At 44.1% G+C, this 27,939-nt stretch overlaps 1 protein-coding gene across 3 annotated transcripts in view; it reads left to right on the forward strand.

The window, feature by feature from the left end:
- Positions 1-24,325, forward strand: part of asb3 (ankyrin repeat and SOCS box containing 3) — a 79,236-nt gene extending 54,911 nt beyond the window's left edge. For all 3 annotated transcript variants that reach the window (XM_033025237.1, XM_033025240.1, XM_033025239.1), the window contains 3 exons: positions 3,022-3,273; positions 19,412-19,545; positions 23,769-24,325. In XM_033025237.1, the coding sequence (XP_032881128.1) occupies positions 3,022-3,273; positions 19,412-19,545; positions 23,769-23,995 (613 nt within the window). In that variant the 3' untranslated portion in view covers positions 23,996-24,325. The remainder of the gene's footprint in view (positions 1-3,021; positions 3,274-19,411; positions 19,546-23,768) is intronic.
- The last annotated feature ends 3,614 nt before the right edge of the window (positions 24,326-27,939 follow it).

The following is a 27,939-nucleotide window of genomic DNA, read 5'->3' on the forward strand; positions in this document are numbered from 1 at the left end:
GAGGTTTCATTTAAAAAAATGCTATTTTCATTGTGGGGGGAGGGTGAGGAGTGGGGGAGCAGGGGGATAGAGAGAGAGGAGGGGTGGAGGGAGAGTGGGGGATGGAGGGAGTGGGGGATGGAGAGGAGGGCAGTGGGCGAGGTGAGGAGGGGGGAGTGGGATTGGGGGGGAGTGGGATAAGGGGGAAGGTTAGTAGTAGGGGAGCAGGGAGATATAGGGAAAGGAGGGGTGAAGGGAGTGTAGAGGGGTTATGGAGGGAGGGAAGGAGTGACTGACGGTAGGGGAAAGGAGAGGGGGGAGGAGGGGGGGAAAGAAGAGGGAGGGTGAAGAGGAGGGGAGGTAGTGCTGGGGGATGAGGGGGTATGGAGGAGGATGGGGTATGGAGGAGGATAGGGGTAGGAAGAGGGATGGCGAGGCGCAGTTGGGGGAGGGTTGCCATGACTCGCGTCACAACGGGGATCTCTGGTGTCACAACGGGAACCCCTCAGCCGCGCCTGCACAGTTGGGGGTTATAGGCCAGTGGTGGAATATTGCCTTGGGGGACGGGGCCCAATGGGTCCACACCTGGTCTAGTATTTATGTATAATGCTGCTCTTCATGTTTTAACATGATGTTGCTTTCCATCTCTCATCAGCAACCTTCGGTGTTTCGGTACAGATCCAGTTCGAGTCTGTGACAGAAATATTTCCAAAGTGAACCATGTACAAATCAAAATTAAAAAATCTACTATCTCATGTACAAAAGTAACAATTTCTTTTTAAAGATGTCTTATTCAGAGACATCATAAAATTAAATGTCCAAATTTGACACTGGTTATATTTGGTACAGAGCTAATTACTTTTTAACACTCAACCTTCTATAATTTGTGATTAACAATGTTTTGGAACATATTCGTGCAAGTAGAAGGACTAGTAATTGTCAACACTAATGCTTCTTGATGAACAGCTGAATACTGCTTGCACACTGCCACATAAATGCCAGCAACTTCAGTATTCAGTGTTACTATGCTTATGAATACGGAAGTTGGGATGCTTACCCAGCATTTATGTTGGGGAATCTGTTCAGAGATTGCTTCGTTCATAAGTTCATAATATATTGGAGCAGAATTAGCCCATTCGGCCCATCGAGTCTGCTCCTCCATTTGATCATGGCAGATCTATTTTTCCATCTCAACCCCATTCTCAACACAACTCCATTTAGCATCCTTATCAATCAAGAACCTATCAATCTCCGCTTTACAATGCCAAAGGACTTGGCCTCCACTACTGTCTGCCAATTACTTCCACAGCTCAACCACACACTGGCAAAAGCAATTACTCCTCATCTCCATTCTAAAGGTAGTTCGTTTATTTTGAGGCTGTGCCCTCTGGTCCTAGACTCTCCCAGAACTGGAAACATCCAAGACCAGCACAGTCTTCCTCAGATATAGGGCACAAAACTTCTCTCAATATTCCAAATGTGGTCTGATCAGCACCTTATAAAGCTTCAGCATTATATCTTACTTTTATGTTTTAGTTTAGTTTAGAGATACAGAGCGGAAACAGGCCCTTCAGCCCACCGAGTCAGCACTGACCAGTGATCCCTATCTTTAAGATTAACACTATCTTACACACACTAGAGACAATTGTACACATACACCAAGCCAATTAAACAACAAACCTGTACGTCTTTGGAGTGTGGGAGGAAACTGATGATCTTGGCGAAAACCCACGCAATCACGGGGAGAACGTACAAACTGTAGAGACAGCACCCGTTGTCGGGATCGAACTCGGGTCTCCGGCACTGCAAGCGCTATAAGGCACCAACTCTACCGCTGCGCCACTGTGCTGCCCTTTGTTCTAGTCCTAGTTATTTTCTATTCCTTTCAAAATGAATGCTAACATTTGTCTTCCTAACTACCAAGTCAACCTGCAAGTTAACATTTTGGGAATCCTGCACCAACACTCCCAAGTCCCTAGCACCTTCAATTTCTGAATCCTCTCCCCATTCACAAAATAATCTATGCCTTTATTCCTTCTACCAAAATGCATGACTATACACTACGCTGTATTCCATTTGCCACGTTTTTGCCCACTTTCCCAAACTGTCCAAGTCCTTCTGCAGACTCCCTGATTCCTCAACACTTACCTGTCTCTCCACCCATCTTCTTATCATCTGCAAACTTGGCCACAAAGCCATCAATTCAGGTTATACCTGATGCAAGGCATTCATTGGGGGAGACATCTTTGAGAGAATTAAGTATTTATTTTCAGCTTTTTAAGCGTTTTAAGTAGTTATTATTGATTAAGTTTCTAAAAGTTAATTGATTAAATGTTGTATGCCAAAACTATTCCTTCTTTTTAAAATGCATAACAGCTGATTAAGCCGAGCAACTTTCACTTGGCAACTGTCAGATGTTTTCCAACATTTCAGGGGCAGTATTCTGCTTCCTACCCACAGGATTTATGAGTGGCATGCATGTTCGTCTTGGCCATTGTCTGCCAATCTAGACAGTAACTTTGACACTTGCCTCTATTTTTCAGTTGTAGATTCAAATGTAGATGGTTATGCTTGGCTCCAGAGAGGAAATATTAGCTTTGCTTTAGCAACTGCCAAAATATTCCCATTCTCTGTGTAGGAAGGAACTGCAGATGCTGGTTTACACTGAAGATAGACAAAATGCTGGAGTAACTCAGCGGGACAGGCAGTGTTTCTGGAGAGAAGGACTGGGTGATGATTCCGGTCGAGACGTTGGTGACGTTTTGGGTCAAGACCCTTCTGCAGTCTGAAGAAGGATCTTGACCCAAAACGTTACCCATTCTTTCTATCCAGTGATGCTGCCTGTCCCGCTACGTTACTCCAGCATTTTGTGTCTATATTCCCATTCTATGATCTGTTTAGTTGTACCTATGAATAATGATTATTGATTTTTTATCAATATTATAAAATACATTTTGAAGATCGTTACTTATGGATATTTGTTCTTTTTTTTTTTTTTAAAGCAGAGGAAGTTGGACTAATCCTATTTTTTTTATTCCCCAGATTTTTTGCAATTATTTACATGCTCCTTAAGGCTGGAGCTGTTATAACAGGTCTTCATTATTGTTATTGCCTGCAATACCAGTGCTTCCATTTGCTGCGGTTTCTTCTGGAACAAGGTTACCCATTACCATCAGGTGCTCATTTAGCAGGCATTGTAAAATATGGATTATTATCAGAACAACAGTTTAAACAATGGTTACCTCACTTATTATTGGCTGGATTGGATCCTTTGGATTTGCTCACTGAAGCTTGGTGAGTAACGGTTGAAGAAGCTTCAAGTTATTATTTTTGAAATATTGTCTTGTTTATAGTTAAAGTAGCAGTACATAAAATGTACACATTTGTTTGCAATATTGCAATCTTTTTAATTAATTTTATTTAACTTCAGTAGTGAACTTACTTGCCTGATTTTCGACAGGTTCCATTAGCAGTGGATATCTTTCCAGCTTTCAAAAATGTGCTTAAAACATATTGTAACATACATCTAACTTTTCATTGGAACATTGCATATAGAATTAACCTTTAATGGGTTTCAACACACCAATAAGCAGAAGTTTAATGTTTCATATCGGTAACGTATTAATACATATCTTGATATTGCAGTTAATTCATTCTATCTATAATATCACTAAAGCAATATTCATAATCCAGTATCTGATCTTTAAATTTGTTATGCTGGAGTGGGTGTTTGTGTAAATTGAAAATCTGTGAACAATGATGCCTGCAAAGTGACCGGTGGAGGGTGGAGGTACTTTGCATGATGGAAAAGGCTGCACCCAGTCATAGTGACACAGTGTGGGAAAAAAAGCCCTTCAGCCCAACTTGCCCACACCGGCCAACATGTCTCGACTGCACTGGTCCCACCTGCCTGCGTTTGGCCCATATCCCTCCCAACCTGTCCTATCTGTGTACCTGCCTAACTGTTTCTTAAATGTTGGGATAATCCCAGCCTCAACTACCTCCTCTGCAAGCTTGTTCCACATACCCACCACCCTTTGTGTGAAAATATTACCACTATTAAATCTTTTCCCTTTCACCTTAAACCTATGTCCTCTGGTCCTCGATTCACCTACTCTGGGCAAACGACTCTGTGCACCTACCCGATCTATTCCCCTCATGATTTTATACACCTCAAAGATCACCACTCATCCTCCTGTGCTCCAAGGAATAGTCCCAGCCTACTCAACCTCTCCCTATAGTTCAGACCCTCTAGTCCTGGTAACATCCTCATAAATTTTCTCTGTACCCTTTCCAACTTGACAACATCTTTCCTATACCATGGTGCCCAGAACTGAAAACAATACTCTAAATGCAGTTTCACCAACGTCTTATACAACTGCAACATGACCTCTCAACTTCTATACTCAATACTCTGACTGATGGCCGATGTGCCAAAAACCTTTTTGACCACAGTATCTACCCGTGACTCCACCTTCAAGAAACCATGCACCTGCACTCCTAGATCTCTCTGCTCTACAACACTCCCCAGAGCCATATCAGTCACTGTGTATGTCCTGTCCATGTTAGACTTCCCAAAACACCTCGCATTTCTCTGTATTAAATTCCATCAACCGTACCTTAGTCCACCTGGCCAATCAATCAAGATCCTGCTGCAATGTTTCACAACCATCTTCACGATCTGCAAAACCACCCACTTTTGTATCATCTGTAAACTTGCTAATCTTGCCATGTACAGTGCCCTCCTTAAGGGCCTGTCCCACTTTCACGACCTAATTCACGACCTTTTTTACGACCTCCTATAACCTCGTGACAACCATGCTGCGAGTATGAGTCAAGGGAAAACTCGGCAGAGATCGTGAATTAGGTCTTGAAAGTGGGACAGGCCCTTTAATGTTTGGGACAAAGACCCATCATTTCTTTATTTGCCTCTGTACTCCACAATTTGAGATTTGTAATAGAAAAAATCACATGTGGTTAAAGTGCACATTGCCAGATTTTAATAAAGGCCATTTTTATACATTTTGGTTTCACCATGTAGAAATTACAGAAGTGTTTATACATAGTCCCACCATTTCAGGGCACCATGACGTTTGTTGTGGACCAGTTAGGTGATAGGCAACTGCAATGGATCAAGGGTGTCCGAGAAGCTGGAGTTCATGTGCTCCATGACCAACCTCTCAAAGCAATTCATGATGGTGGATGGCAGAGCCACTGAACAATAGCCATTAAAGCTTGCTATCTTGCTTTGCAGTGCATCAGGGTATTCCCTTCCCTTAATTATGAGAGGAATAATTAATGTAAAAAATCATGGGATAAATAGATCGGGTAGATGCACAGTCTCTTGCCCAGAGTAGATGAATGGAGGTCCAAAGGACATAGATTTAATGTGAAGGGGGAAATATTTAATAGGAATCTGAGGGGTAACTTTTTCATACAAAGGGTCTTGGGTGTATGGAACAAGCTGCCAGAGCAGGTAGTTGACGCTGGGACTATCCCGATGTTTAAGTAACAATTAGACGGTATATGGATAGGACAGTTTGGAGGGATATGGACCAACGGAGGCAGGTGGGACTAGTTTAGCTGGGGTATGTTGGCCAGTGTGGGCAAGTTAGGTGGAAGGGCCTGTTTCCACACTATCACTATGACTCTGGGACTCTAATTCTACTGGTGTTTAGGGATATGAACAAGGATTGAAATCTGCTAAATTATGCATAACAGTTTAGGCATGAAAGTGCACGTATATCTCTAATCTCATTTTAAAAGTATTCGTATTATGTAGATATATATTTAAATTAATTTCAGGGCTCTCGTTACAATGCCGCCCTCTCCCTCATTGCCCCACATTTGTGGGTTCCAGTCAATTTCTTCCCTCTTCCTCAGACCTGCCAGATTTGGAATGATTGACTACTCGTAGCAGGAGGCATGCCTTCTGCATTTATCATTTCCTCTGATAAGAATTTTCTGGTTTTGCAATTTAATCCCTGCGTGAAAACCAGGTGGGGTTGTATTTTTTCATGACCAAAGACATTAAAAATAGAGGCATGAAGTAAACATCATTTGTCATTTGAAGATTAAATTGCATCTGTTATTGGGAGCATCGTGAGGACATAAAAGCTTTTGTAATTCTGTTATGCACAAAATAAAAACTCCCTTGTAATGAAAAATTCCAGGCAAGAGTACAAATCGAGAGCAGGTAGCAAATCGAAGCCTTGGCATTTGGTATTCTGTTAAGAATCTAGAAGTGAAAATTAACCTGAGTTTTATTTTGTTGTCGGTCTTTGATTTACTTTGTTTAACCTCAAGTTCTCCAGATTAATCTGTTCATGTTAAATTTGTACCTATACAAGTAACAAGTAACAAGTAGCCTTTATTGTCATTCAGACCTTGCGGTCTGAACGAAATTTTGTTGCCTTGCAGTCCTACATATAGTAATAATGACAAAACACACAATAAACACAAATTAACATCCACCACAGTGAGTTCACCAGGCACCTCCTCACTGTGGTGGAAGGCAAAAGTCTTAAGTCTTTGTCTCATCCCTTCTTATTCTCCCTCTGCGCCGAGGCCGCTGCTGCTGTCCCAGCCGCCGCTGTCGTCCACTGGGCCCGCGGTCGGGTCGAGTGGCCGCTGCCGCCGGAACGTGCCCCAGCTCCGAGTTCTGGTCGCCACTGTCCCAGCTCTGAGGCCAGGTCGCCGCTGCCGCTGCTCCAGCTCCGATGCCGTGTGGCCGCTGGCGCTGCCCCCGCTCCGAGGCCAGGCCGCCGGTGTCGCTGTCCCCGCTCCGAGGCCAGGCCGCCGGTGTCGCTGTCCCCGCTCCGAGGCCAGGTCGCTGCGGCCGCTGCTCCAGCTCCAATGCCGTGTGGCCGCTGCCGCTGCCCCCGCTCCGAGGCCAAGCCGCCGCTGTCCCCGCTCCGAGGCCAAGCTGCCGCTGTCGCTGTCCCCGCTCCGAGGCCAGGCGCCGCTGCCGCTGCTCCAGCTCCGATGCCGTGTGGCCGCTGCCGCTGCCCCCGCTCCGAGGCCAAGCCGCCGCTGTCGCTGTCCCCGCTCCGAGGCCAAGCCGCCGGTGTCGCTGTCCCCGCTCCGAGGCCAGGCCGCCGCTGTCCCAGCTCCGAGGCCAGGTCGCCGCTGCCGCTGCTCCAGCTCCGATGCCGTGTGGCCGCTGCCCCCGCTCCGAGGCCAAGCCGCCGCTGTCGCTGTCCCCGCTCCGAGGCCAGGCAGCCGCTGTCGCTGTCCCCGCTCCGAGGCCAGGCCGCCGCTGCCGCCGCCCCAGCTCCGAGGCCAGGCTGCCGCTGCCGCCATCCCAGTCGCTGCCGCCGCCGTCCCAGCTCCGATGCCGGGCGGCCGCTGCTGCTGTCCCAGCTCCGAGGCCAGGCTTAACTGTCTTAACACAGATATTCATTTTGGAAATGACTACATTAAAATGTCAAAGATTGGGATTTATTACCTTAAGGAAACCGAATCTCAATTACACGTTTTATAATGTTTACAAAGTGCTGGAGTAACTTAGCAGTCAGACCGCATCTTTGGAGAACATGGATAGGTGATGTTTCGGATCGGAACACTTCTTCTGATGCGTCCCGACCCGAAACATCGCCTATCCATGTTCTCCGGAGATGCCGTCTGATCCGCCGAGTTACTTCAGCATTGTTTTCACAGGTTATCTAGGTACAGTAGCCAATACTAGTAAGAATTGCCACAACCTTGTGCCTCACCACTGGACATCATCAGGAGGAGAGCATAGCTGGGAAAACACTGATAAACAATTGCCCAGAAACTTAGGACTTCTTGTGGCTCTATATCAGAATCCTAACATTGCAGAACTGCTGTTATTTTTCCCAGTGGTCATTTGAAAGTAGACCAACCATGCAATGTGATTATTTTCTATAATCCTGCATTAAATTATAAAAATATGTACACAGAAATTAGCTGTATCAGTAAATTATTGTGATGGAGATTCTTGGAGAGATGGTGAGACTGCTGCAAAGGCCAGAGTCCAAGATTGACCGACAATGATTATATCATTAAAGAGCAGTAGCTTAGCAATCAATGCATTGGTCAGTTGTTTCATTGTACATCTTTGAGCTAAATTTATTTCAAAGTAAGCAATGCTTTTGCTTGGTTTGCCACTGCATCAGTTATTACACACCGTTCTAGTCTCTGTTGGCATCATTCTTTAAAGACATGCAGGTGACACCACTGCAGTGGGTAGGATCTCAAATAATGTTGAGACAGAGTACAGGAAGGAGATAGATAGGTCTAGGTTTATTATTGTCTCATGTGTGGAGGTACAGTGTAAAGCTTTGTTTTATATTTTCCTCTTTTACCCTCTCCTATCGGGCAGACGATACATAAGCTGGAAGGCACGTATCACGAGATTCAGCAACAGCTGCTTCTCTGCTATTATCAAATACTGAACATACCTCTCATAAGCGAAGGGTATAGTCCTGATCTGCCAATCCTACATCATTTGTAGGAGATTAGCAAGAGATACGACTGATTGGCTCTAGCCCAAGTGGGAGGAGAGAAGTGAAAACAGATTAAGTACAGGTCAAGGACAGGCAGACTTGACTCAGAACTGCTGTAGCTTTGGGAGCAACAACAGCAGCAGCAGGAGGAGATTAGCAAGAGATACGACTGATTGGCTCTAGCCCAAGTGGGAGGAGAGAAGTGAAAACAGTTTAAGTACAGGTCAAGGACAGGCAGACTTGACTCAGAACTGCTGTAGCTTTGGGAGCAACAACAGCAGCAGCAGGAGGAGATTAGCAAGAGATACGACTGATTGGCTCTAGCCCAAGTGGGAGGAGAGAAGTGAGTCAGTGCAGGGAAAACAGTTGAAAACTGAGGAATTTGGTTTGTAAATTGGTAAATCAGGCAATTTATCAGTCAACTTAAGTAAGACTGCTCTTAGGGAGCGGCAGTGAGTGAAGTGCCCTGTGAGAAAAGTGTGAGTCTTTGGCTCGAGAGTCTTCGGAGAGGAGGCTGAGGAGAGGAGACTACGCAAAACACTGCAGAGGGAGAGACGAAAGAAGGAGATGTCAGGCAAGCTGATTCAGTGTGATGCTTGCAGTATGTGGGAGGTCAAGGACACCGCTGGTACCTCTGGCTGCTACAAATGCGAAAAGTGCATCCAGGTAGAGCTCCTGAAGGGCCGTGTTGGGGAACTGGAGAAGCAAGTGGATGACCTCCGGTTCGTCCGAGAAACGGAGTCGTTCCTCAACAAGTCCTACAGTACGATTGTTACACCTAAGGTACTGGAAGAGAGAAGGTGGGAGACAGTGAGAACGGGAGGGAAGCATGGAATGCCAACGTCCCCGGGGGTTGTACCTCTTGTGAACAGGTTCACCCACTTAGAAGCTGTCGGGACAGAAGAGGTGTTTACACTGGGCGGCGGACTGGCTTGTGATGCGAATAGGGCTGTTGAGCCAAAACCAAAAAGGCCTAAGGCAGGCAACGCCATTGTAGTAGGAGACTCCATTGTGAGAGGTACGGACAGGGGTTTCTGCGGCAACAGACGGGATGCGAGGATGGTGTGCTGCCTTCCTGGTGCCAGGATCCAGGATGTCACGGACAGAGTGCAGAAAATCCTCAAGGGCGAAGGTGAACATCCGGAAGTGGTAGTGCACGTCGGCACAAACGATGTCGGAAAGAAGGGGATGAATATTCTGCAGCGTGACTTTAGAGAGCTCGGAAAAATGCTGAAAAGCAGGACCTCCAGGGTTGTTATCTCCGGTTTGCTTCCAGTTCCTCGTGCTGGCGAGAGCAGGAACAGGGAGATACGGGACCTGAACGTGTGGCTGAGGAACTGGTGCACGGGGCAGGGATTTAGATTCTTAGATCACTGGGATCTGTTTTGGGGTAAGGGGGAACTGTACAAAAGGGACGGATTGCATCTTAACAGGTGTGGGACCAGCATTCTGGCAGGCAGGTTTGCCACTGCTACACGGGTGGTTTTAAACTGAATAAGGGGGGTGGGGTGTCGAATGGGCTAGTGGAGGATGGAGTTAAAGGGAAAGGGTTTCTTAAATGTGTGAGCGTAGAGACAGAGGGGTGTAAAATGAGGGTAGAAGCAATAGGTAGCAAGGTGAAAAGTAAAAGTGGCAGGCCGGAAAATCCAGGGCAAAAATCAAAAAGGGCCACTTTTCAACAAAATTGTATAAGGGGTAAGAGTGTTGTAAAAACAAGCCTGAAGGATTTGTGTCTCAATGCAAGGAGCATTCGTAATAAGGCGGATGAGTTGAATGTGCAGATAGCTATTAATGACTATGATATAGTTGGGATCACGGAGACATGGCTCCAGGGTGACCAAGGCTGGGAGCTGAACATCCAGGGATATTCAATATTCAGGAGGGATAGAGAGAAAGGAAAAGGAGGTGGGGTAGCGTTGCTGATTAGAGAGGAGATTAACGCAATGGAAAGGAAGGACATTAGTTTGCAGGATGTGGAATTGGTATGGGTAGAGCTGCGAAACACTAAGGGGCAGAAAACGCTGGTGGGTGTTGTGTACAGGCCACCTAACAGTAGTAGTGAAGTTGGAGATGGTATCAAACAGGAAATTAGAAATGCGTGCGACAAAGGCAAAACCGTTATAATGGGTGACTTCAATCTACATATAGATTGGGTGAATCAAATTGGCAGGGGTGCTGAGGAAGAGGATTTTTTGGAATGTATGCGGGATAGTTATCTAAATCAACATGTAGAGGAACCAACGAGAGAGCAGGCTATTTTAGACTGGGTATTGAGTAATGAGGAAGGGTTAGTTAGCAGTCTTGTTGTACGTGCCCCCTTGGGTAAGAGTGACCATAATATGGTTGAGTTCTTCATTAGGATGGAGAGTGACATTGTTAATTCAGAAACAATGGTTCTGAACTTAAAGAAAGGTAACTTTGAGGGTATGAGACGTGAATTGGCCAAGATTGACTGGCAATTAATTCTAAAAGGGTTGACGGTGGATATGCAATGGAAGACATTTAAAGACTGCATGGATGAACTACAAAAATTGTTCATCCCAGTTTGGCAAAAGAATAAATCAGGGAAGGTAGTGCATCCGTGGATAACAAGGGAAATCAGGGATAGTATCAAAGCGAAGGATGATGCGTACAAATTAGCCAGAAAAAGCAGCATACCGGAGGACTGGGAGAAATTCAGAGACCAGCAGAGGAGGACAAAGGGCTTAATTAGGAAAGGAAAAATAGATTATGAAAGAAAACTGGCAGGGAACATAAAAACTGACTGCAAAAGTTTTTATAGATATGTGAAAAGAAAGAGATTAGTTAAAACAAATGTAGGTCCCTTGCAGTCAGAAATGGGTGAATTGATCATGGGGAACAAGGATATGGCGGACCAATTGAATAACTACTTTGGTTCCGTCTTCACTAAGGAAGACATAAATAATCTGCCGGAAATAGCAGGGAACCGCGGGTCAAAGGAGTTGGAGGAATTGAGTGAAATCCAGGTTAGCCGGGAAGTGGTGTTGGGTAAATTAAATGGATTAAAGGCCGATAAATCCCCAGGGCCAGATAGGCTGCATCCCAGAGTACTTAAGGAAGTAGCTTCAGAAATAGTGGATGCATTAGTAATAATCTTTCAAAACTCTTTAGATTCTGGAGTAGTTCCTGAGGATTGGCGGGTAGCAAACGTAACCCCACTTTTTAAGAAGGGAGGGAGAGAGAAAACGGGGAATTACAGACCAGTTAGTCTAACATCGGTAGTGGGGAAACTGCTAGAGTCAGTTATTAAAGATGGGATAGCAGCACATTTGGAAAGTGGTGAAATCATTGGACAAAGTCAGCATGGATTTACAAAAGGTAAATCATGTCTGACGAATCTTATAGAATTTTTCGAGGATGTAACTAGTAGCGTGGATAGGGGAGAACCAGTGGATGTGGTGTATCTGAACTTCCAGAAGGCTTTCGACAAGGTCCCACATAAGAGATTAGTTTACAAACTTAAAGCACACGGCATTGGGGGTTCAGTATTGATGTGGATAGAGAACTGGCTGGCAAACAGGAAGCAAAGAGTAGGAGTAAACGGGTCCTTTTCACAATGGCAGGCAGTGACTAGTGGGGTACCGCAAGGCTCAGTGCTGGGACCCCAGCTATTTACAATATATATTAATGATCTGGATGAGGGAATTGAAGGCAATATCTCCAAGTTTGCGGATGACACTAAGCTGGGGGGCAGTGTTAGCTGTGAGGAGGATGCTAGGAGACTGCAAGGTGACTTGGATAGGCTGGGTGAGTGGGCAAATGTTTGGCAGATGCAGTATAATGTGGATAAATGTGAGGTTATCCATTTTGGTGGCAAAAACAGGAAAGCAGACTATTATCTAAATGGTGGCCGACTAGGAAAAGGGGAGATGCAGCGAGACCTGGGTGTCATGGTACACCAGTCATTGAAAGTGGGCATGCAGGTGCAGCAGGCAGTGAAGAAAGCGAATGGTATGTTAGCTTTCATAGCAAAAGGATTTGAGTATAGGAGCAGGGAGGTTCTACTGCAGTTGTACAGGGTCTTGGTGAGACCACACCTGGAGTATTGCGTACAGTTTTGGTCTCCAAATCTGAGGAAGGACATTATTGCCATAGAGGGAGTGCAGAGAAGGTTCACCAGACTGATTCCTGGGATGTCAGGACTGTCTTATGAAGAAAGACTGGATAGACTTGGTTTATACTCTCTAGAATTTAGGAGATTGAGAGGGGATCTTATAGAAACTTACAAAATTCTTAAGGGGTTGGACAGGCTAGATGCAGGAAGATTGCTCCCGATGTTGGGGAAGTCCAGGACAAGGGGTCACAGCTTAAGGATAAGGGGGAAATCCTTTAAAACCGAGATGAGAAGAACTTTTTTCACACAGAGAGTGGTGAATCTCTGGAACTCCCTGCCACAGAGGGTAGTCGAGGCCAGTTCATTGGCTATATTTAAGAGGGAGTTAGATGTGGCCCTTGTGGCTAAGGGGATCAGAGGGTATGGAGAGAAGGCAGGTACGGGATACTGAGTTGGATGATCAGCCATGATCATATTGAATGGCGGTGCAGGCTCGAAGGGCCGAATGGCCTACTCCTGCACCTAATTTCTATGTTTCTATTTCAGCCCTTCATCTTTCTTTTTATTTGTACTTTCTCTGCAGCTGTAATACTGCAATGTTGTAAGACTACATTCTACAATCTGGTTATTTTTTATCCTTGCCATTACCTATTATACTTAGGTGTGTCATGATTTGACTGTTTAGAACACAAACAAAATTACTCGCTACGTTGGTGCATATGACAATGTAAACCAATACCAATGACAGTAACTGAGCAATAGAAACTGTTTTCTTAATTACAATGTTTCTTATGCTAGGCGTGTTTCATTCTGAACAATAGAAATCTGGCCCAAATAATAATCATAACAATAATCATAATCATATTTTATTAGCCAAGTATGTTTTGCAACATAGGCGGAATTTCATTTGCCACAGTCATACCAATAAAAAGCACCAGAACACACAAAATACATTTTAACATAAACATTCACCACAGTGACTCCTCCACATTCCTTACTGCGATGGAATGCGAAAAAAAGTTCAATCTCTTCCCTTCTTTGTTCTCCCGCGGTCGGGGAGCCTCGAGCCTTCCGTTGACGGGCAATCTTGGTTCCCGTAGCCGACGGCGTTTGGGCCCTCGCATCGGGGCGATCAAACTCCTGCATCGGGGGGGAATCTCAGCTCCCCCACGCTGGACGATCTGACCCCGGATTGGGGCTGGTCGAAACCTTCTGCGTCGTTTTGAGCTTCCCGACATCGGTCTCAACCCAAGACTGCGAGCTCCGCGATGGTGAAATTCACAGGCAAGGGATCGGCTCCGATGGTAAGTCCACGGCCCCGTGGCGGGGCTCAAAGTCAGTCCTGAGCAAGGCCTCCAGCTCCATGATGTTAGACTGCAGTGCGACCGGAAATACGATCCGGAATACAATCGCATCTCCGGCAAGGTAAGAGATTGAAAATAAGTTTCCCCCGACCCCCTCCCCTACCCCCCCACATAAAACAAACCAGAGAACATTAACACACACTTTTAAAACACACTAAAAATAACAAAAACAAGACAAAAACAGACTGTTGGCGAGGCTGCCATCGTGTGGCGGTGGTAATAATGACTGATTATTTGATCTTGAATTAAAATTCAAATCTCTACATTCTTTATTTTGTTCATTAAGTTACTTCATGAAGGCATTTTCCATTACAAGTTTGATGTTTGTATTCTTCAGTTTAAGACTTCATGGTTCATGATGAAAGAAAATTGGCACATTAATGGTAATTTAATGTTGACCATGCATTTCGTTTATTTTGTTTTGCTTCAAAATATTTGAGGTTTTTTATTATCAGAAAAAATAATCTTTAAGTTTGTTGGTTATTTTATGGGGCTTTTTCACGGGGCGACTTGACGCAAGAGTTAACCAGAGTTTAACATCGTGGGAACCTCGTGCGATAACAGTACGGCATTCTTGGACCACCGTGGACCACCGTGGTGCTAACGGCAGGTAATCGTGTAACTTGGTGACTCGGGAGAAAATTCAAGCAAGCTTGAATTTCTCCAAGAGTGACTTGTACACTTGTGGTTGAGCATTGCAACATTATATGAACGTAGTGGCCAGTGCGATATCCGTGCGATATCCGTAATAACTTGCGGTTACCGTGGGAACTCCTGCGAACGGTAAACCCGGAAGCTGGACAGAGGGGACAGAAGGTGAGTAAAAAAGGTGTTCTCAATATCCTTTAACTGGCGAAAACTTTGGAACTAGTCGTTCGGTGCGAGTTGATTAAAAAGTGTTTGGAAATTTCAAATTTCAAATCAAATGTCTCAAACCTGCTGATTGTATCTGATTCCACTTTTCGTAGCAAGTTCCACTTTTCGACACAAAATGCTTGAATAACTCAGGCAGGAAGCATCTCTGGAGAACATGGATAGGTGACGTTTCGGTTCCAGCTGGAAAAGAGGAGGCAGGATCAAGCGTGCAGGTGTCGGAAGGAACAGCAGATGCACAAAATGCTGGAGTAACTCAGCGAGTTACTCCAGCATTTTGATCTCTGGATGGAAGGAATGGGTTTCCCAAACTCACCCATTCCTTAAACCTATTCTTTCTCTCCAGAGATGCTGCCTGTTCCTCTGAGTTACTCCAGCATTCTGTGTCTATCTCAGGTAATAGATGGACATGGGCGAGGGGGCAGATGGTTTGAACAAAGACCCTAGATTAAAGCATAGTCTGTAAGATAGGATTGTGAAGCATGGGGAAGGAATGTTTGGGGGGGGGGGGTGAGAGGGGTGAGGGGAGGGCTGAAAGAGGTGCGAGTCTAGATGGGCCACAGTGGGGTGGGGTGGGGTGGGGTGGGGTGCGGGCGAGGGAAGGGTAAGAAATGGGAGAAGAGAGAGGTTATTAGAGGTTACCTTGTGGCTAGCATCCGTCCATCCATGAGAGATGATGGTGTGGCTTTAGAAACATAGAAAACAGGTGCAGGAGTAGACCATTTGGCCCTCCGAGCCAGCAGCGCCATTCACTATGATCATGGCTGATCACGCAAAACCAGTACCCCGTCCTGCCTTCTCCCCATCTCCCCTGATTCCGTTAGCCCTGAGAGCGAAATCTAACTCTCCCTGATAGGAGTAGAATGAGGCCATTCGGCCTATCAAGTCTACGCCATTCAATCATGGCTGATCTATCTCTCCCTCATACCCCATTCTCCTGCCTTCTCCCCATAACCTGTGACACCCGCACTAATCTCTGGGTTAGGCAGCAACTCCACTATTGTGCCGCAGTGCCGTTCCAAAATTCCCTGTCTGCTTGTGTTTTAATATCCCAGCCCAGCTTTAAACCTGGGAATGGGAAGGGCGATTTTAGAGAAAATAGAACAATACAGGAGGGGACCAGTAAATGGTGAATTTGGGGAACGCACCAGTAAATGGGGAATTAGAGGAGCGCACCAGTAAATGGGAATTAGGGGAGTAAATGGGGAATTAGGACAGCAGCAGTGATAGTCATTGATTGTGTTATGTTATGCACGGATATTACACTGGTGTGAACTTGTATAATACGCTGTGCAGCAAAACTGGACCATGAGTTTAAGATCAAAGATTTGCGTGTAAATTGATATGACTGATAGACACAAAATGGACCCTTCTTCAGACTCTCTCCAGAGATGCTGACTGTCCCGCCCGCTGAGGTACTCCAGCTTTTTGTGTCAATCTTCGACAGATTGGGTTTGCTGTAAATGTCTGTATGTTAATATGTGTGTCTTTTCCTCTTGGACATTACTTTGTTTCTGTTGGTGGCTCCACATTTTATGATAGCCTGAAGTGTGATAAAGCTTTTACCTCAGCAGTTTGATTGTCAGTGCTTGTTTACCTCATTGTTAAATAAATATATTTTTTACTATCAGCTTGATGTCTGCAATTCTTCATTAACACATCACTACATGTCTCTAATGTTATAATCCCTCTCATGCTGAAACACAAAATAGCTGAAGGGAGGTGATATAATCACATTTTCATTAAGTTTCATTTTTGAGTGTTCAGGTCCATCAATTGTTGAGCTATTTAAACGTTTGAAAGGTTCACCTCTCGGTAGAAAATAAAATAAGCCAATTCAGCACTGGTAAATGTGAGACAAAGTCTTTATTCCTATTTGACTAATATAAAAAGACGACTTCTTGCACATATTGAGAGAAGGTGCATCACACCAAACATTAGTCTATAAAAGGGCCTCGCAAACAAGAAAATCAACAAATGAGGCATGCTAGATTATTTTAAACACATTATATTCATTAACCTCCGCAACAAGCCTAAACTCAGGCATTAAAAGGGACAATGCAATGTGCTAAATGGCAGGTTTTGCGGACGAACATCTTATAGGAAGCACTTTTCAGAGGACAACACTAGAAAGTCAGCTTATTTGCTATGCATTTCTGCTAACATGCAGTAGTGTTCCTGTGGTCGGCTACCCATCAATATAGCTGTCCTGCCACGGCACACTCCCCAATTGTGAATTGTAGTAAGCGCAGAGATGGCCTCTTTGCTCTTTCACACCCAGTGAGACTTCCTCTTAATTCTCTTTTTAATTAATCTCTCCCTTCTGCCTTCACGCAAGCATCCTCGATGCACATAGTGGGCTGCTGCATACAGCGCGTCAATGAAAAAAACCACCATCCTGTACTCGAAACTACTTAGTCTCCAAATGAGCCAATTCAACCAAGGGAGGATATTTATAGTGTGTGGAAAAAAAAGTGACATCATTTGTGCCACGTGTAGTTCACAATGTTCATTCAAGATTTAACGGGAAAGCTCGGGAGACGGACAAGTCACTTGCACAAATAACGGAAATGCCGAGTACCGTGGGAACTCTTTATCTACACCCCGTTATATCGTGTGATATCGTGCTAGACCACGACCACTTCACTCTGGTTACATCTTGCGTCAAGTCGCCCCGTGAAAAAGCCCCATAAGTGTTGTGTACAATGGTGAGTTTACCCATCTTCAACAGTAAGTCAAGTTAACTGGTGTGTGAATTAATGTAGTGTTACATAATCCATCACTGGAAACTCATTTCCTCTGATTTTTTTTTTTTTTCAAGTATCAGTATGACTGATTATTTTGCTTGGCTCAAGAGCCTGGTATCATTTTGCTGATACAACTGAAACATCAATTTTCTGGGTGTGCACTCTTTTAAGAAAAGAAAAAAAAAACCTTTTTGGCAATAAACCTCGAGTTTTGCCAAAGAATTAAAGCTTTTAAAAAATGAATGCCTAGGATTTAAACTTTCACTTTTGCTATCCCTTTTTGCTGTAAATAAAGATACTGTTATGCTAAGCTGCATTTTATTTTCTGAATTGGAAAGAATGCAAAGTTTATCACTGCCATTTTGGCAATGTTAATGATAAAGCAGTTTTTAAAATTAGATCTCTGGCTATTTATCAGGCTTCATTTCTTTACAAAATTGTATCAAACCTTTACTGTGATTTATACCAGTGATCATCATCACTCATGCCTTTTGTCAAAAAATAATATATATTTTTCAAAATATCATACATGATTCTCACTTCACACATACTGCGACCAGCTTCAGATACCCAATTATGTCCTTCACTGAAATTTGAGAAATTCATTGATGGCTCCAATGACATGAATGCACATTGGCCAGGACATTTACTGGCAGTGTATTCCTCATTGCATGCTGTCCCAACAGTTGCTTTAGATGTGGGCCCACTGCCCACTGCTCAAAAAGGGTGCGTTTTTTCTTTGCACTTTGCACCAGTATAGGATGCAAAGAAAAGCAGGGAAGTCTAAGGGCTAAGTGTGAAATAGTGGCATTCATGTGAGGATTGTTGTGGATTGGATGTTGGAACTGTGGCTTGAGTGGGGTGCAATGGGGAGGATCAGGGGATTAGTCAGCTGCCAATGACTGGTGAACTGTGCGTATCTGATCAGCAGATGGGGTGGTGCTGCTATGGGCCTCTGATCGAAGCATGGTAGTGTTGTGGGTGTTGAGCCTGGGTGGAAACAATGGATGGGTAGAGGAGTCCACAGGCGATCAGATAGAGTTCCTATCTTTGAAAGTGCTGCAGTTGCTGATGTTGGTCATCAGTTTGCAGATAAATCCAATGAAGGGGTACTGAGCTCAGGGACATCCACAACACTTTAGAAAGAACAATTAGCAGTGCCATTGGTTAACTTACCCTGATAATTGAGAGGAGAGTTGTGGAGACTTTCTGAAGTCTTTGGTGCAAGCTCAAATGCTGCAGCTACGTGTCTAGTTCCTTGACCCTAACCACTGTCGGGCCCGGGACCCACTGCGTACTAGGGATTGGCTTCAGGCACAAATCTGGGCCGGGGCAACTCTCTTGCTGATATTAAATGCAATTCTAATTAGTCATTTTAAATACCTGTCACAAACAGGCTAAGCTGTAAGGGTGTGTGAATTATCAACATTGTCTTGCTGATAAATGACCTTACCCATTATCATGCTCCTTGTTATTGAAATATTTACTTGTCGGTCCTGCCTGAGTTGAGCAGTGATGGGCTGGAAACCAATTGAGGAAGCTTCCTTTACATTGTTCTGCTGAAGAGTAACAGTGCTATGAAATGCAAAACATCTACAGATGCTGGGAATCTGAAATTAGAACAGATAATACTAAGGGATATTCAGTCAAGAAAAGCAGTGTATAAGCTAGCAGGTTTCTTGTCAGAATGTGTAAAGTGAGTAAAAATATATATTTTAAATTGCAAAGGAGAAGGAGTGGAAAAAATAAACGATGTCTTCCTTCTCAAATCTTTATTTGCAGATGCACTATTTGTTATATAGAACTATACAGATGCCGAATGCTTTGCATTTTCTATGTGCTTTTGTGGTATTTGAATATCTTCCTTTTTCAAATTTCATTTCATTTTATTTTTTAAATCTGCAGGTTAAATACAGCCGGTGACAGAATGCTTCATTTTGTACTGGAGTTTACAAACTGGAAGAGGCTTCCTCTGTCAGTGGATCAGATTATTTTCTGTCGCAATGCAAGCTCCACTTGCGTTGAGCAGCAACATTTTGGTATGTAATTGTTTTAAATACAAATTACAATGGGACTTTATTATAATTATAGTCAATAAAACAGAACTTATAAAACACTCATGTATATTACTTTTTTATCAGTTACATGGTGCTGCATACACAACATACCCTACTGGTCTAGTCCCTTCACTGCTCCGTGTTTTTAATATGCCAAATTCTTGCAATGCAGTGCAATGACTAGAGGAGCATGGTGACGCATTAATCTTCAGCGTTGAATTCATTGGGTTAGAGTCTCCATGTCAGTTTGCATGGAATAATGTTGAGAGTCAAGTACTGATAAAAGTTGAAAAGTGAAAAAAACAGATGGTGGAAAGCTCAAGTCAGAGTCTATGTGCCTGTGATTCTGCTGCAAGCAAGATATGCATTGTACTTGTGGCTCGCTGTACCACCGCATATGACAATAAACCTGTTGACTTGACATCAAAAGAGAAAGTGCTGGAACTGCTCAGGTCAGATAGCATGGAAATAGGAACTGAATTCACATTTCAGGCTGGGCATGTAAATGTTAGCCGAACTTTGTCTCTTGCTAGCTTCAGCTTCTACTTAGGGGAACGCGCACCTGGGACGCCAGGTGTTGCTGTTGAGCCCTCTGGAGTTGTTGTGGGAACACCACAACGAAACACCAAGGAAGGAGGGTGCCCACCTGATGACCCCAATTAAGTTTTTACCCTTACCCCCACTCAAGATAGTAAGAAGGTGCCAATTATAGTAGGGATTGTAATATCAAGTAATGGATGGAGAAATTGTTCCTTCAGTATAAGTTACAGTATTAATTTAGAGCAGGTTATGCTAGACCTGACATTTATGTGTCGGAAACGGGCCCATCACTCTGTCAAATCAGTGCTGACAATTAAGCAGCCATTTACTATAATCCTCTCTAATCCATTTGATCATAATCTTAATCGTAATTTATTAGCCAAGTATGTTTTGCAACATACGAGGAATTTATTTTGCCATACAGTAAAAAAGCAACAAGACACACAACTGCATAACATTTGACATAAACATCCACCATAGTGGCTCCTCCACATTCCTCACTGTGATGGAAGGCAATCGTCTTATCTCCTTTCCTCCTTTTATTCTCCTCTCATTTCCATCAACTCCCTTCACAATCGCAACCCCCTGATTTTACCCCTCACCTACATACTGGGGGCGATTTACAGTGACCAATTAAGTTGCCAAAACTGCACATCATTGGGATATGGGAGGAAGTCGGGGCAACTGGAAGAAACTCGCCTACAGGGGAAATGTTCAAACTCCACACAGGCAGCACCATCGGTCAGGACCAAACACGAGTCACTGTAACTGTGAAGCATCCTCACAACTAATTATGCTACAGTGCCACCCCATATTATGCACAATATAGGATTAATCAATGTCCTTGTGGTGAAAATGTCTCATGATTGATTTTTTAGAGGACAGTAGTAAATTAGGTTACAGAACAGTTAACTGAGGTAAACATTTAAGGGGATATCTCAGAAAACACAAACTTAAAAAAAAAAAGAAATATTCCGGAGAGAGAATAGTAGCAAACCCAAAGGAAAACTATTTAATTGTATTTAGGCAGTTGCTAGATCAGATTGAACAAAATATTTTTTTTTAATGCAAAGAATGACTAACTGTTTAATAATAAGGAGATTATGAAGATAATTGAAGATATTTAAAAAAGTTTAAGTAGGGATTGGTTGTACCAATGGTGCATCTGGGGAATTACTGATGGAAAGTCAGGAGATGATAGATGGGTAAACGGACAATGTTCTGGACTTCACTTTAGAGGATAAAAGTAGCATCCCAAAAGTAGCTGAAATTAGAAAGAGGGGGAACTGGAAGAAAATTACAACCACGCAGTAAATGGTACCAGTTATTGAGCCCCGATAGATTAGTTAATGTATTGGTTTTAATTCTGCAAAATTCCCTAGTTTTGGGGAAGATTCCATTTGATTGGAATCAAATTTTTAATTTGCAAAATTCCCTAGATTTGGGAAGGATTTGTTTAATTGGAAGGGTTAATTTTTCTTTATTAAAGGAGGGAGGCAGCAGAATCGTACAGGCTAGTTAGTTTACATAGCAAAAAGAATAGAAATTATTATTAAAAAGATTGTAGATTTGCATTTAGGAAAAATCAAGGTAGCCTGGCATAGTTAATATTGATTTTTTAATAGACAATCAGAGTGAAATTATATTTTGGAGTCCTTGGAAGGTAGTATGTGCTGTGGGTAAAGGGGATTTACTAAAGTTTACAGATATTATTTCAAAAGGTACCACACAAGTTTGGTGTGGAATATACAAAATTATGGTGTAGATGTGAGGCGCAAGCATATTTTGTAGATGCAAAATTGGTCAGAAATGACCCACTTTTGGTATAAATGGTTCTTTTTTTTGAAAAAGGTAGACACAAAGTGCTGGAGTAGCTCAGTGGGTCAGGCAGCATGTCTCGAGAAAAAGTGTAGGTGACGTTTTGGGTTGGGACCCTTCTTCAGACTGAAAGTAGGGTTGGGAAGAACTGGAGGCAAGAAAAGACCAGGATAAATCAGGGCCGGCAACAGATGGTTCTTTTTTTTGGTTGTCAAGATGTAAAGAGTGGTATGCCTTATCTATTTTAAGTATTACAAATAATTGGCAATAAATGTTGGTAACACAGAGCAGTATAAAGTTAATTTTATCTTGAATATATTAATGGACAAGTACTTATTTGCAAACATCACAGGAAGGCGAATTCCAGATTGTTCACTTTCCATTTCCACTACTCAAGGATAACAAAGCCAGTGGCAGCAATCCAGTATTTTGGCCAGGGGATAGATAGCTTGGGATCCTTGGACCATGTTGGTACAGTTACACATGAAACTCGTCGGCAGTTGAGGTTCCTAATGTCCAAGGTGGCAGATGGTGGATCACTCTCGTAGAGTGATGAGTATTTTTTCTGAAAACTGTCACAACTAGTTCACAGGATTGAGAGGCTACCGTTGTAATCCTACCTGTTAAGAATGATGAAGCTCAAACCACTTCAGTGCATGGAGGCATAAAATTCCGGAAGTGGCGGCGCTGCCTTGTCCCGTTTTTACAGTTTATTTCGGTTTATTTAGTTGTGTATGTGTGTGGGTGGGAGGGGGGGGGGGTGGGTGGGGGTACCATGTTTTATGACTCTTCCTTCTGGGGGGATGCAACCTTTCCTGCCATATCCCCCGTCTCCGTGTCTGTCTGCGCTGAGGCCTATCGCGGAGCTGGCGGCCTCCAACTGCGACCGACCTCGAGGCTGTGGAGGCAGAGCCAGGACTTACCAACGAGGCTGGCCGACTTCGGGGCTGTGGTTGCGGTGCGACCCAACTTCCGACCCGACTTTGGAGCCTCGGAGGCTCGGCCGCGGCCAGTGGACGACATCATCGGGAGCTCGAGTTCTGTTTTCCGGAGCTCCCGCAACTACAGCTGCGTCCGCTGGACTGGAGGGCGGAAGCTTCGGCAGCTTCGACCGCCCCGGGCCGCGGAGTTTGAACCGGCCCGCTTGCGGAGCACGGATTCAGCCGCGGGACTTACCTACCATCACCCGGCGGGGTCACAACTTCGGAAGCTTGGATTGCCTCAGCGCAGAGGGAGAGCAAGGAGGGAAGAGACAATGACTTTGGGACTTAAACTGTGTTGAGTGTTTGTTATTTATTCTATGTTATGACTGCAGGCTAAACCATTTTGTTGCACTGAAAAGTGCAATGACAATAAATTGAATCAAAATCAAAATCAAAATCAAAAAACTGCAGATGCTGGAATCTGGAACAAAACCAAACGTCTGGTGGAATTCAGCAGGTGGAGACCCTTCTCGTGGACTGCTCTGAAATGTCAACTGCCCATTTCTCACCACAGATGCTGCCTGACCCACTGGATTTCTCCAGAAGTTTGTTTTTTGGTCTTAAACTATTTAATTTGAGCATCTTGTCTATATTGAAGTGGAATTTTGATATTAATTGTTTTGTATTAGGAAATGGGACTTAGAAAACAAAGTATAGTCATGATATTATCCAGGTACAAATAGTAACTGGGTTATATATGTAATGCCATGCTAATTTGAAATCATCTTGCTCGAAAGTGAGAACTGCAACAGGCCTGTGATGATCCACTTTTCATTTATACTGAATGTATATAACATTATTTTTATTTTTCATTACATTTTGATGTTAATCAATAATACTACCTAATTTTCTGTTCCAATTTAGATGAAATTCCTCCATTGGCTCACCTCAGTCGTTTAAAAATTCGATCAGCACTGGAAAGTGAACAACTTCGTTCTGACCAACGTATTCGCCAGTTACCACTCCCATCTTGTCTGCATGATTTTCTGCTTTATAAGGACGTGTTAAAATTGTATGGCATTCCTGAAATTTCAGAGAATCAAGAAGAAATGAAAACAGTAAATAGTTCCATTAAAAATTTGGAAAATTGAACAAAAACGGCAGATGTGGAAGGTAATAGATAAAGCGTGGATGATTTAGCTGTTGTAAACTGGCACTTGCTCAGTTATTAGATTGGACGCTCAAATATTTAGTTTGGGATCTGCCATTGCTGGTTTTGAAAGATACAGGATTTTTATCAAATTTTGTAGGAGCTTCTCTTAAAATTTGTCCCACAAAATACTTTTCTCCACTATTTTCTTTTACTCCACACGGAAACATATTTGTAAATATAGAAAAGTACAGCAACTGAATGCGTCATTTGGCTCACCATGTCGGTGCTGATCTTGATGCTAAAATAAATGAATCCTATCTTTCTGCAACATGGTCTGAATTCCTCTGTTACCTACCTATTCATGTATCTGTCTAAATTTCTCTTTACCATTGCGATTGTAGCTGCTTCAGCCACATGTGCCAGGACATAAGAAGCATCTGTGCTTATTGGTATTTAAAAAACTAGCCTCACAAATCTTCGTTAAACTTCCTCCCAAGTCACTCATTTTATACTGTTTGCTCTGACTGAAAACAAAACACTAAAAATTCATATGGAGCTTGTTCAGATTGAAGCACGAATGATGTATCCACAGTTTCACAATAGAGGGTCAGCCAGAGAGTTATGGAAAGCATGGAAACAGTCCCTTTGGCCCAACGAGTCCATGCGAACCATCAACCACACATTCAGGACTAAGGTAAGGTGAAATGTCCTCGCCCATAGGGCAGTGTTCAGATTAGTTTAGCGATACAACGTGGAAACAGGCCGTTTGGCACGCCGTGTCCACGCCGACAGTGATGCCTGCATACTGACACTATCCTACAGACACCAGGGATAATTTACGATTATACCAAGTAAATGAACCGACAAACCTGTACGTGTTGGAATGTGGGAGGAAACCAGAGATCTGGGTGAAAAACCTTGCAAGTCATGGGGAGATCGTACAAACTCTGTACAGACAAATACCTGGAGTCATGTTCAAACCTGGGTCTCTGGCACTGGGTCCCTGTATCTGCGCCACCATGTCGCCAGTGGATCTTGAGAATTCTCTGCTGGATAGGGCTATGGAGGCTCAATTACTGAAAATATTCCCTCAATTTCCAAAAGTGCACATGGTTCTATTCCTTGGAAATGTAAGGACTGGGACATTAAGGGAAATCACAGACCAGCCAACGCTATGCTCACCATTGCTAAACTCAACTGGACTTCCAACTGAGGCATCACAGAGTTCCATCCTGCACCCTCGAATGCTGGGATGGTAACATTTTTACTGTCCAAATAAAACTGCAGCTATCCTTATCTAAATAAATGTTCATGAATCATGATATTGAATAAAATGACAGTAACCAGGTTGCCCCTATTCACTCCCCTCTTTAGATGGATTAGTCCTGTTTTAACTTTGTCACCTTCAATTGTGGTGGTCAGATTAAAATGCAAGTCATTGATGAAGTCTGTAAAGTGTTTAGGCCTGTATAAGCAAGAACCTTAATAATATGTTTATGGCATAAGGAATAAAGTCCCTAGGTTAAATGGATTAAACGCTACTGCATGGTCTTTCCAATTCTGTTTGGCACCCATTAACAATTTAATTTAAAGTTGTGGTATTTTGATTGCAAGTCACTCAAAAATGTCCTCAGTCATTCAGGGTGATGACATAAGCCAATGTTTTACCTGAAACTTTCGCAAAAACCTTGAGTAAAATCAGACCAATAGTTATCGGCCTCCAACTACACAATACACAATACACAATACAATTTATTTGTCACTTGAACCTCATAGAGGCTCAAATGAAATGTTGTTTCTACAGTCATACACACAAGAAAAAAAGACCCAAGACACAACACAATTTACACAGACATCCATCACAGTGCATCTCCTCCTCGCTGTGATGGAAGGCAAAAAAACATATCTCTCCCCTGCACTCCCCATTCCCCTCCCGATGTCAGAGTCAAAGCCCCCGGCGGGCGATGGCAATTGTCCCGCGGCCATTAACGCCGCGCCGGGTGATGCAAGGCCGCGCTCCGGATCTTGTTGGAGCCTCCGGCGGGCGCTAGCAAAGTCCCACAGCCGTTGAAGCCACGCCGGGCGATGATGTAAGGCCCCGCTCCAGGTACTCCTCGACCCCGCGACTCGGGCAGGAGAAGTCGCCGTTGCGGAAGCCCCGAAAAGCGGTCTCCCAGCAGGGACCCGCGGGCTCCCGATATTACTCTCTGCCAGACCTGCGGTAAGCCTCCGAATCTCCGGAGTCAGGTCACAGCAGCGCGCCACCACAGCTCCACCCGCTCCGAACTCGGCCGGCTCCATGATGGTGAGTAGCTCCGCAGCTCCGCGACTGGAGCCCCAGGTCGTTCCTGCTGGAGGCCGCTCCACGTTGCAGCCCCAACGACAACGGAGACCCGACAGAGAAAAGGTTGGGTTCTCCGTGCAGGGGAAATATTTTAAAAGTTTCCCCCCCGCCCCCCCCACACACACACACACACACACATACCCCATCAAAAAATAAAAAAATAAAAACTACATTAAAACTGGACAAAAAATAACAAAAAGACAGACAGACTGCAGAGGCCGCTGCGACGTGAGTCGCGCCGCCCAACTAAAGCGCAACTAAAACTAACAATGTTTTGTAACTGAATTCAGTCATAGTCAAATAGCACGGAAACAGGCGCTATGGCCCAACTTGCCCATGGCGACTAAGATATCCTATCTACACTTGCCCATGTTTGACCCCTCTAAACCATTCCTATCCAAGTACTTGTCAAGTTCAAGTGTTCAAGTGAGTTTATTGTCATGTGTCCCTGATAGGACAATGAAATTCTTGCTTTGCTTCAGCACACAGAACATAGTAGGCATTTACTACAAAACAGATCAGTGTGTCCATATACCATAATATAAATATATACACACATGAATAAATAAACTGATAAAGTGCAAATAACAGATAATGGGTTATTAATAATCAGTTTTGTCCGAGCCAGGTTTAATAACCTGATGGCGGTGGGGAAGTAGCTATTCCTGAACCTGGTTGTTGCAGTCTTCAGGCTCCTGTACCTTCTACCTGAAGGTAGCAGGGATATGAGTGTGTGGCCAGGATGGTGTGGGTCTTTGATGATACTACCAGCCTTTTTGAGGTAGCGACTGCGATAAATCCCCTCGATGGAAGGTCAGAGCAAATGATGGACTGGGCAGTGTTTACTACTTTTTGTAGTCTTTTCCACTCCAGGGCGCTCAAGTCGCCGAACCAAGCCACGATGCAACCGGTCAGCATGCTCTCTACTGTGCACCTGTAGAAGTTAGAGAGAGTCCTCCTTGACAAACCGACTCTCCGTAATCTTCTCAGGAAGTAGAGGCGCTGATGAGCTTTCTTGATAATTGCATTAGTGTTCTCGGACCAGGAGAGATCTTCAGAGATATGTACGCCCAGGAATTTGAAGCTCTTGACCCTTTCAACTATCGACCCGTTGATATAAACGGGGCTGTGGGTCCCCATCCTACTCCTTCCAAAGTCCACAATCAGCTCCTTGGTTTTGCTGGTGTTGAGGGCCAGGTTATTGCGCTGGCACCATATGGACAGTTGCTCGATCTCTCTTCTATACTCCGACTCATCCCCATCAGTGATACGTCCCACAACAGTGGTGTCATCAGTGAACTTGATGATGGAGTTCGCACTGTGACCGGCTACGCAGTCATGAGTATAGAATGAGTACAGCAGGGGGCTGAGCACGCAGCCTTGAGGTGCTCCCGTGCTGATTGTTATCGAGGCTGACACATTTCCACCAATACGAACAGAGTGGTCTGTGAATGAGGAAGTCGAGGATCCAATTGCAGAGGGATGCGCAGAGACCCAGTTCTGCGAGTTTGGTAACCAGCTTGGAGGGGATGATTGTGTTAAATGCCGAGCTGTAATCGATGAATAACAGCCTGACATATGAGTTTTTGTTGTCCAAG

The sequence above is a fragment of the Amblyraja radiata genome, chromosome 8 (assembly GCF_010909765.2).
Source record: "Amblyraja radiata isolate CabotCenter1 chromosome 8, sAmbRad1.1.pri, whole genome shotgun sequence".
NCBI classification, from domain to species: Eukaryota; Metazoa; Chordata; class Chondrichthyes; order Rajiformes; family Rajidae; genus Amblyraja; species Amblyraja radiata.